At 33.5% G+C, this 17,222-nt stretch overlaps 1 protein-coding gene across 1 annotated transcript; it reads left to right on the forward strand.

The window, feature by feature from the left end:
- Positions 1 to 6,539: 6,539 nt before the first annotated feature.
- Positions 6,540 to 11,209, forward strand: LOC131646006 (endonuclease 2-like). The gene is made up of 8 exons (XM_058916185.1): positions 6,540 to 6,771; positions 6,849 to 7,023; positions 9,913 to 10,020; positions 10,103 to 10,242; positions 10,323 to 10,415; positions 10,514 to 10,581; positions 10,756 to 10,829; positions 10,921 to 11,209. Exons 1-8 carry the CDS (start codon positions 6,658 to 6,660, stop codon positions 11,034 to 11,036), a joined length of 888 nt encoding a protein of 295 aa, XP_058772168.1. The 5' UTR covers positions 6,540 to 6,657; the 3' UTR covers positions 11,037 to 11,209.
- The last annotated feature ends 6,013 nt before the right edge of the window (positions 11,210 to 17,222 follow it).

The following is a 17,222-nucleotide window of genomic DNA, read 5'->3' on the forward strand; positions in this document are numbered from 1 at the left end:
TGTTGTTACTTGTGTCGCAAGACATTCACTTTGGATTGTGTGCAAGGTGAAACTTGGAAGATTGATTTTTGGGCCAAGGTTTTTCTTAAACCTTCTTGGGCTTCATATCATGGCTCATTCAAAAGCACACACGAAAAAATACAAGTGGAGGAAAGAGGAAATTCAAAAGAGATTTGAGAGATTTCATTCTAAGAGATTACCACACCACATCAACTCATTTTTAATCTCATTCAAAAGGGAGACAAGGAAAATCAAAGCTACATGGGAATCAATATTCATATGGGGAAATCAACACTTGCATTCAAAAGTCAAACTACATTGATACCATCATCAAATTTCATTATATTTTCAAAACCTGATTCAACTCCATCACATACATTCAAATCCCATGCAAAATATACTTCCCATTATACTTCCAAGTCCATTACAAAAAGTCTACAAGAATGTCCAACATCCATTACAAAAGAAAGTTGTCATACAAAGGGAGACATTCCATTACAAATTACAACATTCAAAGTTCATCCACAATTACACAAAAATCAATTCAAAATCATTACACCGAGACATTCATGCCAAAAACTACAAAGAAAGAGGAATTTAAACTTGTGCTACAAGGGCCAGGTTCCACTAATCTTCATTCATGATCAATTACTTCCATAAGCCTCTTCAAACTCTTCAAGCATTTTTAATCTTTCAAGATACCATATATTTTCTTCACTTCCAATGCTTTACAAATACCTGCTGCAGCCCTGCATAAACAAAAAAGAAACAGCCACAGTTCAATCAAACGATCTTACCAAACTCATTGAACCATGTATATCCAAGCACCAAAACAAACCAAAATCCAGCCATTCAAACAATTCTGCACATCCACTACAAAAAAGAACCTGCAATCCAAATACCTAGCCAATTATCTTTCACTAACAGTTGATTTCTAACTGTTTTTTACCTTTTACTAACTGACATTAACCTAGTCAACTTCCATCTACACCATATAGCCTTGCATCAAACATAAACTAACATCACTCCATACCATTTCAAGCTAAATACATACAACACTAAATTAATTCAACAGTCAGGTACATAAACACTAATGTCACGGCAACTTACAGCTCTTAACCGGTTCGATCCCGTCCATTCGCATTTGTAACAAATTCCAAGCCACCACTTTAACTTCCTCTCAGCAATTCCAACTCGGCAACAAAATCTAATCATGCCCTCACCTCCCATGGAATCCTGCATCTGTTCAAAACAATACTGGTTCAGCTCTATATTAAAAGAAAAACTCAAGGCTGTACTGCAGTTCAAAAATCAGAACATAAACAAAAAAAGGGAAGACCAAGTCAGCCCCATCAGCAAAGCATTATCAACTTACCAGCCTGCATACAAATTCAAGAAGAAAACCAAATAAAAATCCACAAGCCAAATAAGTTCACAAATTATACCAACTGCCATTTAACCTCCATAACTAACCATATTCCTATTTCAACCAACAGCTTCCTAACAACCATCAAAAACAGAATTAACTAACCTGTAACAGAAAAGAAACAACATTTTAACAGACCCTAGTAACTAACTTTCAGAGTCAGTAACTACCTTCCAACAGAAAACCATAACAGAATTTTCATCAATACCTAACTAACAACCTATAACTACTAAACTTCCATCCCTAACTGTCATAACAAACTTCTCCTAACCTATAACTACCATTTGCAACTAACTGCTAACAGTTTGTAACAACCTAACCATCTCTCAACTAACTATAACTAACCTAACAAACTTCTAAACTACCTAACGGAATTATTCAGAATCAATAACAAAACTCACCTTAGAACCTGAGCTTCTCTTCATCTTCAAATGCTATAAAACAGATCCGGCTCTCACCATTGTTCAGACGCTCATTCTCACCTTCATCATCTTCATCTACTACACCATCCTTCTTCATCCTTCACTTCTCAATTGTCTCTCAATCTTCATCCTCTTCCTCTCACTCTCCCATCTTCACCACTTCTCACCATTCTCCATTCATCCCCTCCATCTCAATCCTCGCCAACCTTCATCTTCCACTCTCTCTGAATATCTTCAATCTTCAACACAAAAACAACTCTGCATCTTCATCAATCATCTTCAAGAAAGCTCTCGATCTCTGAAAATCACCATCACCAAATTGGAACCGCATAACAACAAAAATTAGCAACAGAAAAGGGGAAGATTCAGAAACTACAAAACAGAAAATGAAAAGAGAAATTTAGAAGGAAATTCCAGACATTGACCACACCTTCAAGGTAACCGAATCGGATAGCCTCTCCAATTTCATCATCATCGTCGAACCACCATCTTTCATCAACCTTCACTCTCTCATTCATCTTCAACACGAAGCTTCAACCTCTCGCTCTCTGAATCCCCATCGATTCTCTTCATAATCATCATCACGATTCCATTGCTCTTCACACCTCAAGTCACCAGAAAATATCCAAACCTTCAACAAATCTTCAACGCGCCTCTTCAGCAAAATTCCATCGTTCTTCTTCGTCTTCGTCGCATCATCAATAAGCCGCATCAAACAACAACGACTCATCAACACGCAAATTCGAGAGTCAAACGGGGAAGAGGACTTGGAGGGGGAGAATGTCGTCGGTAACGAGATGAGAGGGGGTGTCAACTCCGTTCGATGGTGTTAACGGCGATGATATTGATCGGAGAAGACACGGTCTCAGGCGGCGCGCCGTTCGGTGGCTCCAGAGAGTGAGATGAGTCTGAGATATACATGAACGGTCACATTTTTAACCCTATCCTCTTTTCTTTTCTTTTTAATTTAATTTCTGTTTTTAATAAAAGGCTGATACTCTAATGGGCATGAAAAAATCTGAAAACAAACAAATTGCTGGGTCATTTCTTTGGGCCATGTGCTAGTTACTTTTCACGCCATCATTCCTGACTTACACCCCAGCTATCATTTCAGTTCTTAATAAAATTTGGTTTTTAGTTTTATTTCTTCAAGTTCTTAGACAATAAAATCAAACAGTTTGTTAGACTTAACTAGTATTTTTAGGAATTTGTCTTAGTACTAGATATCTCAATAATGATGAAAATCGATAAAAATACTAATTTTGCTTAGTAGATTTTAGAGCAATTTTTGACATTAATTGATTAGAGTTCCCTTAACACCAATAAAACTCATAAAAATAGTAGATTTTTAGGTTAATTTTGACATTTAATCTCCTTCAATAAAAACGCATAAAAATAGTAGTATTTTTTAGTTTCATTTTTGTACTAATGCTTGAATCGTTTTGTACTATCTCCATGTTCGTCTCGTATAACTGTTGTGTGACTTTGTTGCTTAGTTTTTGGCCTTATTTTTGGCCCACCTTGTTAATAGCACTTGTATGTTTCTGTTAGAATCTATCCCGTGTTAACATTAGAATTTAGACTTGTATAGATAACTTAGATTAGAAGTTAGGATTAGCTCCCTATTGCATTCTTTTTCTTTTCAACTTTTAAAATACTTAATAAATATCGATGAAGATCATACCGTTACTACATTTCATAGTAGGAAAGAAATGATTGGGGTGTAGGCCTCGATGTATGTTCTTTCCTACTTAGCGGAGAAGAAATGGTTGAAGTGTGAAGCTTCGGCGTATTTCTTAACCGTTATTTAGAGAAACGATCGTGGTGTAGGCCTCGATGTGCATTCTCTAAATATTCACAAAAGAACTTCTTTTTGTATTTCCTTTACTTAGCGGAGAAGAAATGATTGAGGTGTGAAGCCTCGATGTATTTCTTAGCCGCTATTTAGAGAAACGATTGTGGCGTAGGCCTCGATGTGCGTTCTCTAAATATGCAAAACAAAACTCTTTTTGGTATGATCTAAGTCACAAAGTTAAAATCCCTTAAAAAACACCAACCAAAAACACTTCAAAAAAACCTAATAAATGTTCAGACTTAAAACAAAAGTGAGGAAGTGATGCGAGACCTTGTAGTGGGTTCTCGTCATCATGGAATTACCCTTAAAAGATACAAACCAATCTCTTTTTCTCCTTTCTAAGGGCAAGTTATCTCCGCTCCATTGCATCCTAGGCTGTCCCCTTGTGCAAGAGCGTGAGCGTTAACGCCGCCCAACTAAAAAACACAAAAACAAACAGAAAATCTTTAGCCGAGCTACGGTAACTCTGATTCCTGAAAAGGATACGTAGGCAGCGGGGTAGGGCCCGTGCGAGTACAATTCTTTCTTTTCCCTATATTTTGCATTCATTCGCATTTAGACATAGACATAGTTATACACCCTTTAGATAGAAACAAACATAGGTGGATACCATCGAGTACGATGGGCGTGAGGGGTGCTAGCACCTTCCCCTTGCGTAACCGACTCCCGTACCTTGATTCTCTGGTCGCAAGACCATGTTCCTTCCTTTGTTAGGTTTTCTGATATTCCTTTCCCTTATGGGATAAATATATTGGTGGCGACTCTGTTCATTTTTCGCGAGCGTGCGACAATGTCATACAACATTATTGCAGGAGAAATGTGTGTGGGATCCTTTGAGTGAAAAAAGTGTTCAGAAAGTTTTCAATACCAGATGTTCCAAAAGAATGTCTGATATGTTGCGGCGAGTAAGGGAGAATTATGAGCTTCATGGCATCCGTCCTAACTGGATAGGCGAGGAGGTTTTTCAGGAGCTTGTTACATATTGGAGGACTCCAGAATTCCGGGTTAAATCAGAAACTTTTAAGAAGATGAGGGCATCTGAAAAGGGCGGTTGTGTCAATACAGTTGGAAGTATTAGCACCGCCGAGCATGCCCGAAGATTGGTAAAAATTTTAAAATTATTAAGTTACATCTTTATTCATAATATATTTTACTAATTATTTTTAATTATATTATTTAGGCTAAGGAGTTGGGGAGAAGACCATTGATGCCTGAGCTGATTTCGAGGACCCGGACAAGGAGATCGGGAGGTTTTGTCGACGAGCGTACGAAGATATATCTTGTAAGTGAAATTTACGTTGTTTATTTTTTTTAAATTAATACAAAATTTGTGACGTGAATTTCATGTGGCAATTGATAAATTGCCACGTGAAAATCATGTGGCAAATCATAAGTTGTGGCGTGAAAATCACGTGGCAACTTTTTAATATATTTTAATTTATAGTATGTACATATTTATTTAGTATAATTAAATATGCATGTAAATATTTAACTTAAATTTTTTTATTGAATATGTGTGCAGGAAGAATATGATAGATTGCTTGCCATTTTTCTGGAAAATAATCCTCAATACATGCCAGCAGAGGGGGAGCCGCTTAATGCTGATGTTGATTACTATATTTGGTGTGAGGTTATTAAAGAAAAAGGACCTAATGGTTGTTTTTTTGGTGCTGGAAATTTGGCGTCCAGATATAGACGTGGTGACCGCAATCTGTTTCAAAGAGTTCAGGATGGAGAGGGTGGATCGCGTCAACCAAATCTGACACAGGAACAAACTGAATTAATAAGGCAATTGGCGAGACGCGAAAATGAGGCCCAGATGGAGATGATGCGGAAGAAGCAGTCTGATATGGATGAGCAGCATGCGCGGCAGATAGAGGGCATTATGAAGAAGCAAGCTGAGATGGAGGAGCAGATGAGACGGTTTATGCAAGGAGGTGGAAATTACAGTAATGCTCCTCCTCAAGAGCCGGAGGATGACGGAGTGGCTGATGATTTTAATCCGAATAATTATTTTTCGGATGATGCCTCTTAAAAACATTTTGTATTTTATTTGTTTTTAATTTATTTTTATGTAAATTATTCTACATTTTAATTCATTAAAATATTAGTTTTAAATTTTTAGTTTTATTTAATTGAATTTATTATATAAAGTTTATTATATGGATTTATTTTATAAAATTTTATTATATTTATTATATTTTATAGATTTTATTATATAAATTTTATTTTATAGATTTTATTATATAAATTTTATTATATATATTTTATTATATATATATTTTATTATATATTAATTAATTATATAATTTTTAAAAAAAAAAAGCATTTAATGTAGCGAAGTGGAAACCACGTCGCTACATTGGTCAACTTCACACTTTTTCACACCTGCCACACCTGCTGTGTGTGCAGGTAGCTGTTTCCAATGTAAGCCTGTTGCGACGTTGGAGTCACGTCGCTACTTTCTGGCGTGGTCTCCACATCGCTACATTGTTGCCACTCGTGCTCCTGCGACATAGTGGCCCACGTCGCTACTTTTTTGTTGCCACGTGATGTTGCCTGTTGCGACGTGCTATCCACGTCGCTGCAGAGCATTTTTTTGTAGTGTATGCTGAATGGACAACTTTTTTTTGATTGTCAGTCTTCCAATGCTGGCTACTCCAATAACACATGAGCCCAAATATTAATTAACTTACATATTTCAGATGATTATCATCTAAGTCAACTTATTTTTGGAATATTCTTAGTTCATCCGAATATTATGAGTAGTTGCTTGTGAAGATATAACTCATACATAGAGTCTAAAATATGCACCATGCTTTAAATACAAATCATGGCATCTCACCTAATGTTGACTTGAAACCACTAAAATAAATATTACCAACTTCACATATATCTTTCTTGCACTTCACAAAAACAAAAGATCAAGACAATCATTACTTGTGTTCTTTATTATGGCTTGTGGTTATAGAATAGTTCTTGTGGCTATAATCTCATTCCTGTTTTTGCTTCCAAATACCACAGGATGGGGAGAAGATGGACATGCCATTGTTTGTAAGATTGCTCAGGTTGGTTAATTAATGTCTTTCAAAATGAAATTTCTGTTATGAAAGATGGATTGAAAATTTGTTATATATTGAAATAGAGTCGGCTGAGCAATGAAGCTGCTAAGGGAGTGAAGAAGTTGTTGCCAAAATCTGCGAAGAATGACTTGGCTAGTCAGTGTTCATGGGCAGATCATTTGAGGGTTGTGTTTCCTTGGTCGTCTCCTTTGCACTTTGCTGATACTCCTGACAATGTTTGCAGCTATAACAACAAAAGTAACATTTCTTTCTCTATGCTTGAAAGTTTATCAACGTTATATATGCTTGAAAGTTTGAAATTATTACTATTGCAAAAAATTGCAGATTGTTGTTACCTTGTACTAGTAGCTTATTAGACATCACATCACACATAAAAATATTATATTGCCTCTGTACTTTCAATGTAAACTTTTTATCTTGTTAGTTTTTTAAGATCTTTTTAAAATTTTCGTATATTTTTGTAAATATATTTTCTGGGCCTACTTTGTGGTAGAGGTGGCAAATAGAATGGGTTTGGATGGTAATAGATAAATTAAATTTATTAAGCAATGATTGACAATTTATTATTTTTAATTTCATTTCATTTATCTACTAAACAAAAAAAACAACCGTGCTGTATGTGGTCTAGTAGTGAAATGTTTGGGATTTGTCATTTGAGAGTGTCCAGGTCTCAAGTTCAAATCCTGAATTTAAAAAAAATACATTTTATGATAGGTTTTTTTTATTAATTTCAATAAAATTTAAAATTATTATTATTATTTTAAAATATTTATTAAACCAAAACATGTTATCTTTATTTTGATGTTATGAAATGAATAGTCATTTTTAATGGCTTGGAATTCATTCTTTTCTTTTTTGTAGCTTTTGGAATTTTATTTGAGAATAGTTATAAATAAGTAAAATGTATATTTTATTCAGCAATTTTTTATTATATATAAAAAAGTGAATGATCACATGGATGAATTCAATTTAATTTATTAACTAACACTCCATACTTAAGTGTGACCCATACATATCACATGGATATCGATTGAACTATATTTAGTTGGATGAATGGGTTATGTTAACTACCATGATGGAAGAAAGGATTGGATCGAAGACCTTTACAAAGAATTGGGAGGAAAAGATTTATATGGATGGATGACCTTTGCGAAGAAAAGATTGATACATAGACAAGATCGATGATTTGGTATCGTTAGGGGTGTACATGGCCGGTTTGGATTGGGTTTGGCCAAATCCAAGACCCAATCTATATTGAACACTCCGGTTTGGGTGTTGTAAATTAACCACCCGTTACATCAATGGGCCGGTTTGGGCAAATCCACTAATTTTTGGGTTGGATTGGGTTGGATAATGGTTGTCCAAATAATTTTTTTGCTTATTAACAATTAAGGACTAAATGATGAGTCATCATATTTTTTTTCATATAATTTACTCAAAATTTGTATGTTCTTAAATAAATTAGATAATATATTTTTACTATCTTTTAGCATTATATAATAATAAATGATAATATCAACTAATAAAAATTATCATAAAATACTAGCAACAAATTAAAGTTGCATAGCATAAAATTGTATTAGCATTAAAATAACCAAAAAGTGAAACATTCAAAATTAGCTAATGTCATGGTTCACTAAAATAGTAAATATTTAGAGACTAAAACAACTTTTAAGTTAATATTCATCAAAATTGTAATAATAAATATTTGATTAGTGGGTCAATGGGTCTTTTGGGTTTGGGTTGGGTTTTACCCGAAACCCAATTTTTAATGGGTTTTTTAGTTTTGAAACCCATATCCACCCAATTACCCGACCCAACCCACTTTTATGTATTTTTTTGGTGGGTTTGACCGGGTTTTGTGGGTTGACCCAACCCATGTACACCCCTAGGTATCGTAGTAAAGGGATTGTGGTTTTTCGTGGAAATTCGCGAAAATCAAAAGTCAATTTTCATAATTAAAATTGTCAGAATCAAATTTTTACCTTCACTTGTTTTACATAAGTAAAATCGAAACGCAAAATTATAGAATTTACCTCGTATTAAAATTATATTAAATTTATATGTACGACAAATATATACTTATATAATATTCTAAATGTATTAATTATTTAAAATTTTGACTTAATTATATAGCAAAAATATAATATATCATCCTAATAAAGTGTAATATTCTCAAACTTGTATCAAACATAAATTGTCCACCAAATCATAAAAAGTAACATCCAAAAGATTATAAAAAAACAATAGTTTCATAAGTTTTTCGAGTTCAAAAAAATAAGTAGTCTAGCGGTGAAACGCTTGGGTCTTGAGTCCTTAATCAAAAGTCCAATCCTTCAACAACACCATCTTCATTAGAACATTCATATTCGACTTGATTAAATTCATCTCCAAATGTTAAAGTTTTTTAATATTATAACCAAGATAAGAATGTGAATAAAATTAAAAAAAAAAACCATTGAGAAAATTTTATGGGCCAAAATATAAAATATGATTTATAAATTTTGACAAAAAAAAAGTTAAATTAGGTCAAAGAGTAAAATTCAACGATTTTACATGATTTACACGATTTCACTGATTTCAGAATGATTTAAATCACTTAAAGTTATTCCGAAATACGATTTTACATAAAAAAAATTATCTGCGATTTAACACGAAATGCAGACCTAAAAACGTTAAATCTATAGAATTTAGGTTTTAAATCGAGATTTTAACAACCTTATTCACAGACAACGTCAATGTTGTGTATGAGAATCAAAGATAGATGAAGATGGTTTGAACTTAAATCTCAATAGATGGAGTTGACTCTGGTCCGACAGAGAATGAATGAACTTGTAAAATTAATATTTTAACACTTAAGTCTGTTAGTGAATAATAAAGTAGTTTGAATAAATGGATGAGAGAATATTTAAAATGAGGTTTAAACTGTTTGCATGATATCCAACACTTTATAGGAGTGACATTTAGATCAAGAATTTTAATAGTTTATAATACTATCACACTAATTTTCATGATTATTTTGTTTTCCCACAATGAGAGTTCCTATATATAAAGGGTGAAGGAATTTAAATCGTTTTCATTTAGTTTGTCAATATTTAATCAAACATTTTCCTATTCTCAATCCAGGGGATTGTTTAGATCATAAAACTGGAACCAAAGGTCGATGTGTTGTCGCAGCTATTACCAATTACACTGACCAGCTCCTCGACTATGCCACTCAAACTGAATCTCAATGTAAACTCCAAATACACTTTCTAACACATTTCTTCTCTCTTTACAAACTCAATCTCAATCTAACATCACTATATACATACAGATAACTTCACTCAAGCTCTTCTATTCCTTTCACATTTTATGGGAGACATCCATCAGCCTCTACATTGTGGTTTTGTCTCAGACAAAGGAGGCAATGAAATTAACGTTCATTGGTACAAAAGAAAACAAAATCTTCACCATGTAAGTCAATTTCATCACTACATGTAGCATATCATATGTTTTTACTACTATTCAATGTCTAATTTTATCCCATTATCAAGGTTTGGGATGTTAGCATAATTGAGACACAAGTTGAAAGATTTTATGACTCTGAATTAGGCGAGTTTGTTGATGCAATACAACAAAATATTACGGTACTCATTTACTCTTCACGAACTCTCTGCAAGAGATCCACGGTATTCTGAATTTGTTTTATATTTTTCACGTTTTTTCTTGTTTTCTCATTAAACAGAGAGAATGGGCTGATCAAGTACAAGATTGGGAGAATTGCGGGTCTAAGGACATCCCATGCCCTATTACGTATGTCCTATTATCATATTGTTCATTTCTTTGAATTATATATCTAATAGAATTTTATTTTTATTTTTACTTAGTAATGTTGATCGATTTTTTTTTGTAATATTTTTATAAATGTGGAGAAAAATCCAAGTATTATATTGAAAGAAGATTAAGTTTGAACATATATATTTTCAGATATGCTTCTGAAAGTAGTAAAAATGCTTGTAAATGGGCATATGAAGAAGCAGAAGAAGGTTCAACACTTGATGGTAAGCTATACAAATTTTACAACTAAGATAATTGAGATGTTTTTTTTTTTATTATATTTTTTAATTTATATCTTGAAAATGGAATTTGCAGATGATTACTTCCTGTCTCGTTTACCAATTGTTAACTTGCGGTTAGCACAAGGAGGAGTTCGATTGGCTGCAACACTAAATCGAATTTTTGACACACAATTTGCTATGTCAATGTAATTTGGTGAAATGTTAATGCTAATGTTGGATTAAAAGATATTTTAATGTTATATTTTAATGTTTTATTGTTGTTATTATTTCCTTTTCTTTGCCATGTATCATCACTATGACTATGTTATTGTTCTGAAATTCAAAGAATAATTTTCCTTTCCCCTCTACTCTTTCTTTTATGTATCAACCACTCTTAATTTATTAGCATGGTATTTGTCAAATGTTACAAGATCAAATATAAAAATGGTGATTTGAATAAGGTGAGAAAATGATTTTTGAATCAAAATGAGAAAATTAGAATTTTGTTTGTTTGATTTGAGTCATGACTCGAGTCAAGTGATTCTAATCAAGCTAATCTATTATTGGAGTCATATTTCTCGAATTGAATTTTAAAATAAAAAATTCTTTCATGATTCAAGTCAAAACAAATTGTGATTTGAATCAAGACACCTTAAAATTTGAGTCATGTAAAACTTTGATTCAAATCACATTTTTAATAGTAAATTCTAATTTTTCTAACTTGTGATTTTAGTCAAGCTATGCCTGATTGAATCTTACTTGTTTGAATTTCTTAACTCAAGTCTCAAACTTGTGATTCAAACCACTCTGGTCAAATGCTTAATTTTAAGGTGAATTCTTATATACCCAATTTAAAAAGTTAGGTAAAGTTACATTCAATGTAAAATGTCTTGAAAAAAACCAAAAATATACTATTTAATAATTAATTAAATAAGATAAAACTAAATGATGCAATGTGAGTGGTGGAAGGTACACTACCAAACTTTTTGTGATGGGTAGAGAAGTTGTCCCCTAATTTTAAAGCATAATAAGTGATATCAACCTAAGAAAGAATGAAGAATAATTATGAGAGACTCAAAATACGATAAAATAAATTATGGCAAAATATCAAAACAGATTAAATTGATATTGTCATCGACAAAGCAATTTCTATAATAACAACACCCAATCTCTAAGATAGATGTCAAAATATTTTATCAACAGATAAGGAAAGGCTGATGAGTTCAACCAAAACTTTAAGGGAGAGAGAGAGAGAGAGAGAGAGAGAGAGAGAGAGAGAGAGAGAGAGAGAGAAAGAGAGAGAGAGAGAGAGAGAGAGAGAGAGAGAGAGAGAGAGAGAGAATCCGAAACAAAAAGGTTCCAATCTTAGAAAAATCTTTCAATAAAATTTAAATTCTTCATCTAAGGATTTGTGAATATTGCATGTCTGGGTGTAAATAAGAATCTGTTGAATGAAAGGATAAGCCCTACCGGCCCAAATACCCTTCCGAATCCTTATTGATACTCCTACATTTTGAGAATTTTACCAGCCACCCCCACTTATACTTGACACCCCCACAATATTTCATAATTCCAAAAGTTTCCCTGTTCAAATTTGAAGTCAAATATGCATACCAAATTTTTGATGGAAAATTTAAAAATTTTGGTACAAACAAATTTTTTAGTAGTGTATTTATAATTTCCAATAGGAAAACATATCGAGAATTTCAAAATTTTCCATCAGTTAAAAATATTATCATTATTTTCAAAAAATGCCATGTTATACGTGAAATTTCATCCAATGCAAAATTCCTGGTAGTGCAATTTTATAGAATTTCCAATGATTAGGATTTTGCTGACAGTTTTGTATGGTTGTGATTGTACCGACGATTTTATGGTCCATAATGAATCTAAAGTTGTATAAATATTGATCATCTATTGTTGAGAAAAACATCTCAAAATGTCTCTTCCTTAATTTTTTATTAAGGCAGAAGTGTACTTCAACGGAGATAAACCTCCTGTAGAGTTCCGACTTCTAGATGGCACCAAATCTCTTGCCGCTTTGACGTCTAAGTTGAATGAATTGATGTCTAATACTGATAACAGAAAGGTGAGAAAGATCAAGTTTCTTGAAGATTTATATTGATGGAAGAGTGAAATACAACCTTATAGAGTTGAAGACCGATGAAGATTTGATGGTTATGTGGAGATCATTTTGTCGTAGGCTAACTAAGGGGTCGATTGAGTTTAATGCGAAGATTACAAGATCTTTTGAAGAAATAATTAAGATGTTGAAATGTCTAGAATCATCTGGTAGTGTAGGTTATGTTTCGTTATTGTTAATTTATGTTACTTGTAATATCTTAAGTTATGTTCATCTACGAAACTTGCAATCGACAATATTATGGAATGAAAGGTACGATGCTAAGTAGTCTGAGTTACAAAATATACAAATAATACAACTATAAAATCAAATAACTAAGTAGGTCCCTCACTACCTATGTGTGCTGCCCGCGCTAATCCAGTAAAAACCTGACCATCTAAGTTTACCAAACCTATGAGGTTATCAATAATCGAAGCAATCACCTGCATGCGCTGTTGGTCATCGACATTAAGTGGAGGTGGGGTGGAGGCACTTCATCGGCTGGTACCCCAGCATCAGAAGACACGTCATCATTTGTATGCTCAACAAGTCAAATGATTCAAGGGTGTGATACAGTGAGGTACCACTTAAGGTTAACATCCTCACACTGCGAGTTCTGTTGAATCCTTATTGCACTATCCATAATGGCACATGTAGAGCTAATGATGTTACTATGAAACCACATGTCAATGCCCAAAGTTGGAGCATCCAGAACTGGTCGTGGGATGCCCTATACATAACCATACCATCACAAACACCTCTCAGGAAAGTGTCTAGCGACTAAGGTCTCTCACCGCATATAACCAAAAAATTAAGAAGACTCATCAAACTCACGGTGGAATCTATGACTTGTGTATGATGTCCAGATGACATCATCTACTATTAGCGCATCAAGCCTCCTTATGTACTCTGCAACACCACCTAGATCTGCTTTCCTGGCCTTCCATCTCCTCGCCCGTGGGGCTCCCGCCTCTGTTTGTTGAACCCTTTGGTCACATATGGTGGGAAAATGCTCATATATCTAGCATTGATAAAAGAACACATACATAACAAATAATAATTAAGAAATATTATTCCTAACAATTAAATAAGAACTACACTACAAATAATAATTTTTATTATACCTGGAATAGACTCAAATAATCAGCAAGTTATTTGGTCTCAAAGGCATTCTCAACTCCAAGTGTTGCATATAGGATAATCAATGCAGCACACCCCAAGCCTAGTTGGTATCGTCAAGGTTACTAAACAACCACATGTACCGAACATCAATATAAACACCTGACTTATCTGCAAAGAGAGTACATGCTACTAGATATAACATGTACACCCTAGCAACAACCTCATACATTTGTACCTCCTTAAGATCGTGGTACCTGTCATACCCCAAAATTTACCCATCTTAGTTCTCTTATTCAAATTCAAAATCAAGGCACAAGGTTCAAAAACACCCTCTCCTAAGCAAGGTTTAAAGAATTAGGGTTTTGTTGTTCTGAAAGAAAACCAACGAACCAAGATCTCCAAGGCATCCCATATGGTCTATGATACCTCACATTATCTCCATGACAAATTTCAAGTCTCAATTCAAAAGCTTGACCACTCAATTGCTCGGAAAGTCAATAGTCGACTGGCCTAAAAGTCAACTGTGGTCAAAGTACAGTCAAAACTCCTGATTTTTTTGTCAACATCCTCATATTGAAGCATAATTCACCATTTGATCAAGAATTGATCATGGTTCATCAAGGAAAGATCAGAAATCAACAATTCCAAAAGTTTCTAAATTAGGGTTTTCATAGGAGAAAGTCAACTGAACTTTGACCAGCCATAACTCCTACATGGAACATCAGAAATTTTCCATCCAAAGCTAACTTTGAAGGAAATTGAATTCTCTACAAATTTGTCTCTCACATGCCAAGTCTAAAAATGCTTCATTTGAGAGATATAGATCAAAACATTATAGGTCCCTTTCAAAAGTCAACCAAAAGTCATCTTTTTCAAAAGAGCACACAAGGAGCATGGAAAATTATTTTGACATGGGACCAAAAACACTGGTTAGAGGACTCTTCAAGGTTTCTAAAAAGTCCTAGAACTCCTCGATACCTCAAAAATTGAGGGGGGTAGGCCTTGTCAAAGTTGGGCATATTTAAGAAGGAAAATGTGAAAAAAAATGAATATTTTTGCAAATGGGCCCAAGTTTTTTAATCCAATCTTGATCCTCAAGTATCTAAGAGTCCAAAATCCCTTTGCCACGAAAATATATGATTTATTTGATTTATTTTGATTTTTACTTCAATTAAAAAAGAATTAAAATCATGTAAATTAAAGGAAAATCAAATATTTGGTAAAAGATGTGATTTGGATCCAATACAATCATCAATAATGTCTCAATATCAATCAAATTTCGTGCATTAGATATTTGGAATGATTGAATCAATTTTGGACAATTTTAGAAAGGATTGAAAACATAATTTCAATCAAATTTTCTCAAAAAGCAAATCAAAGATTCAAAGAGATTTTGGCCAAGTTTGTTGACCTAAAACCTTCTACTATAAGTATACAACAAGTTCAGATGGCAAGGTTGACAAATTTTTTGCCTCAAGACCCCTAGTGCCATTCGAGAATTTTGAAGAAAATTGAGAACGTGAATTCTGAGTTGGAGAGTAATTCAAGGACTTCTAAGCATTGGTTCACGTTCTTGGAGGTTCATTAAAGCTTTCTGGATCCTTGCTCTGCTTCAGCACCCCCAGAAATCTCCCTAATCACCCACGGTTTGCCTTACTTAAAACTTGTTCGATTAGCATTGTTCATGCAACATTAGCAGATTTAATTCGTATATTTGTGTTTAATATTGTGTGATGATCGATTATGGAGATTTATGTGTGTTATTGTGCTGTTTTGAATGACATGCCATAATAGGGTTTTCGAAGCTTTTTTAGGGCTTTTTGATACAGGTTCTTTTTGACCAAATTAAGGCCATAGTCAGGTTCGTGAGATTCATACGAACATGTTGGATCCCTCGCGAAAAATTTCTGTGCATGTTTGGGCCTATTCGCTATTTTTTAGGTGTTAAAGAATGATGTTTCTATGGCGCTTTTGTGAAAAGCGCTGTAAAAAGGGCTGAAACTTTCCAAGGTAGGAGACGACGACGTGTCACTCTCCCACAGGCTGGGTCGCGCGCGTTAGAATTTTGAATCCACACAGATCCAGTGGATTAAGACGTACGCCTTACCATGTGCCTTCACCATCTCAGCCATCAACTTTTCATCCAAACAGATCCAACGCTTCCAAGGCTGTCAGTCCATCATACTCCCACGCACGCTGCCACATAGGATCACAAACTAAGTTCTTTTCAATTTTTTTTATTTTTAATTATACAACTTATATTTTATATATATATATATATATATATATATATATATATATATATATACCTGTTCTTTTCTTTTTATATATTTTCTTTTAGCAAACCTTTTTATTAAAACTCTTTTTTTTTTTACAAATAACCAAATTATATCTATTATATTTATTTTATTTATATTATTTATTTTATTCATTTTAATTATTTAAATTTAGTTTTATTTGTGTAAATTTCTTTATAAAATCTTTTTTTTATTTTGTTTTAATTCACAAAAATTAGAAGAATGTTTTTCTGTCTGATTAAAAATTTCTTTTCATCGATTTAATTAATTAGGTTGAAAAACCAATAATTAATTAAATCGATCATGTTATTTTTATTTAATTTACGCCCGAATCAGGGTTTGCGAGAATTTGTCATACACTAAAAAAAATAGTTCTTTGTGTATTCTTTTCAGGACAATTTTCAGATACCTCCCGACTACGCGCCACGCCTATTACGAAGCTAAGTCCCGATTTAAACCTTATTTAAATATTTGTTATTTTATTTAAAATTAGGGTTTGCCTTCCAATGTAATGAACTCCGCCTACACTCACCTCCTTTTCTGGTCTGCCTTTGCTTTGCCAATTTTTCAGGGTTAAACCCGAGGCTACCTCCGACTACGAACCATATCAGATCAAATCAAAGCTAAGTCTTTTTCATATCTATTTAATTTCTTTTAGCCATTTTTTATTAAATTAGGGTTAACGTTATTTGGCAAATGAACTGTCCATACACTCACCCCTTTATTTTTATTCTCTCTTTTTTCCCACTTTTTCAAGGTTAGCCAACCGCCAAAGCTCAATAGTCGGTAACCCTAAATCTTAACCTTGTTTATTTATTCTGCTTTAATTATTACTTAAGTCAGATCCACTGGTTT

Source organism: Vicia villosa, linkage group LG2 (assembly GCF_029867415.1).
Source record: "Vicia villosa cultivar HV-30 ecotype Madison, WI linkage group LG2, Vvil1.0, whole genome shotgun sequence".
Taxonomy (NCBI): domain Eukaryota; kingdom Viridiplantae; phylum Streptophyta; class Magnoliopsida; order Fabales; family Fabaceae; genus Vicia; species Vicia villosa.

What these genes read in the sequence shown, in the direction of transcription:
- LOC131646006 (XM_058916185.1), top strand. Translation starts at nt 6,658, where the DNA reads ATGGCTTGTGGTTATAGAATAGTTCTTGTGGCTATAATCTCATTCCTG. An exon ending in TTGTTTGTAAGATTGCTCAG is followed by an intron (nt 6,772 to 6,848) that starts GTTGGTTAATTA and finishes ATATTGAAATAG; the next exon opens with AGTCGGCTGAGCAATGAAGC. An exon ending in CACTCAAACTGAATCTCAAT is followed by an intron (nt 10,021 to 10,102) that starts GTAAACTCCAAA and finishes ATATACATACAG; the next exon opens with ATAACTTCACTCAAGCTCTT.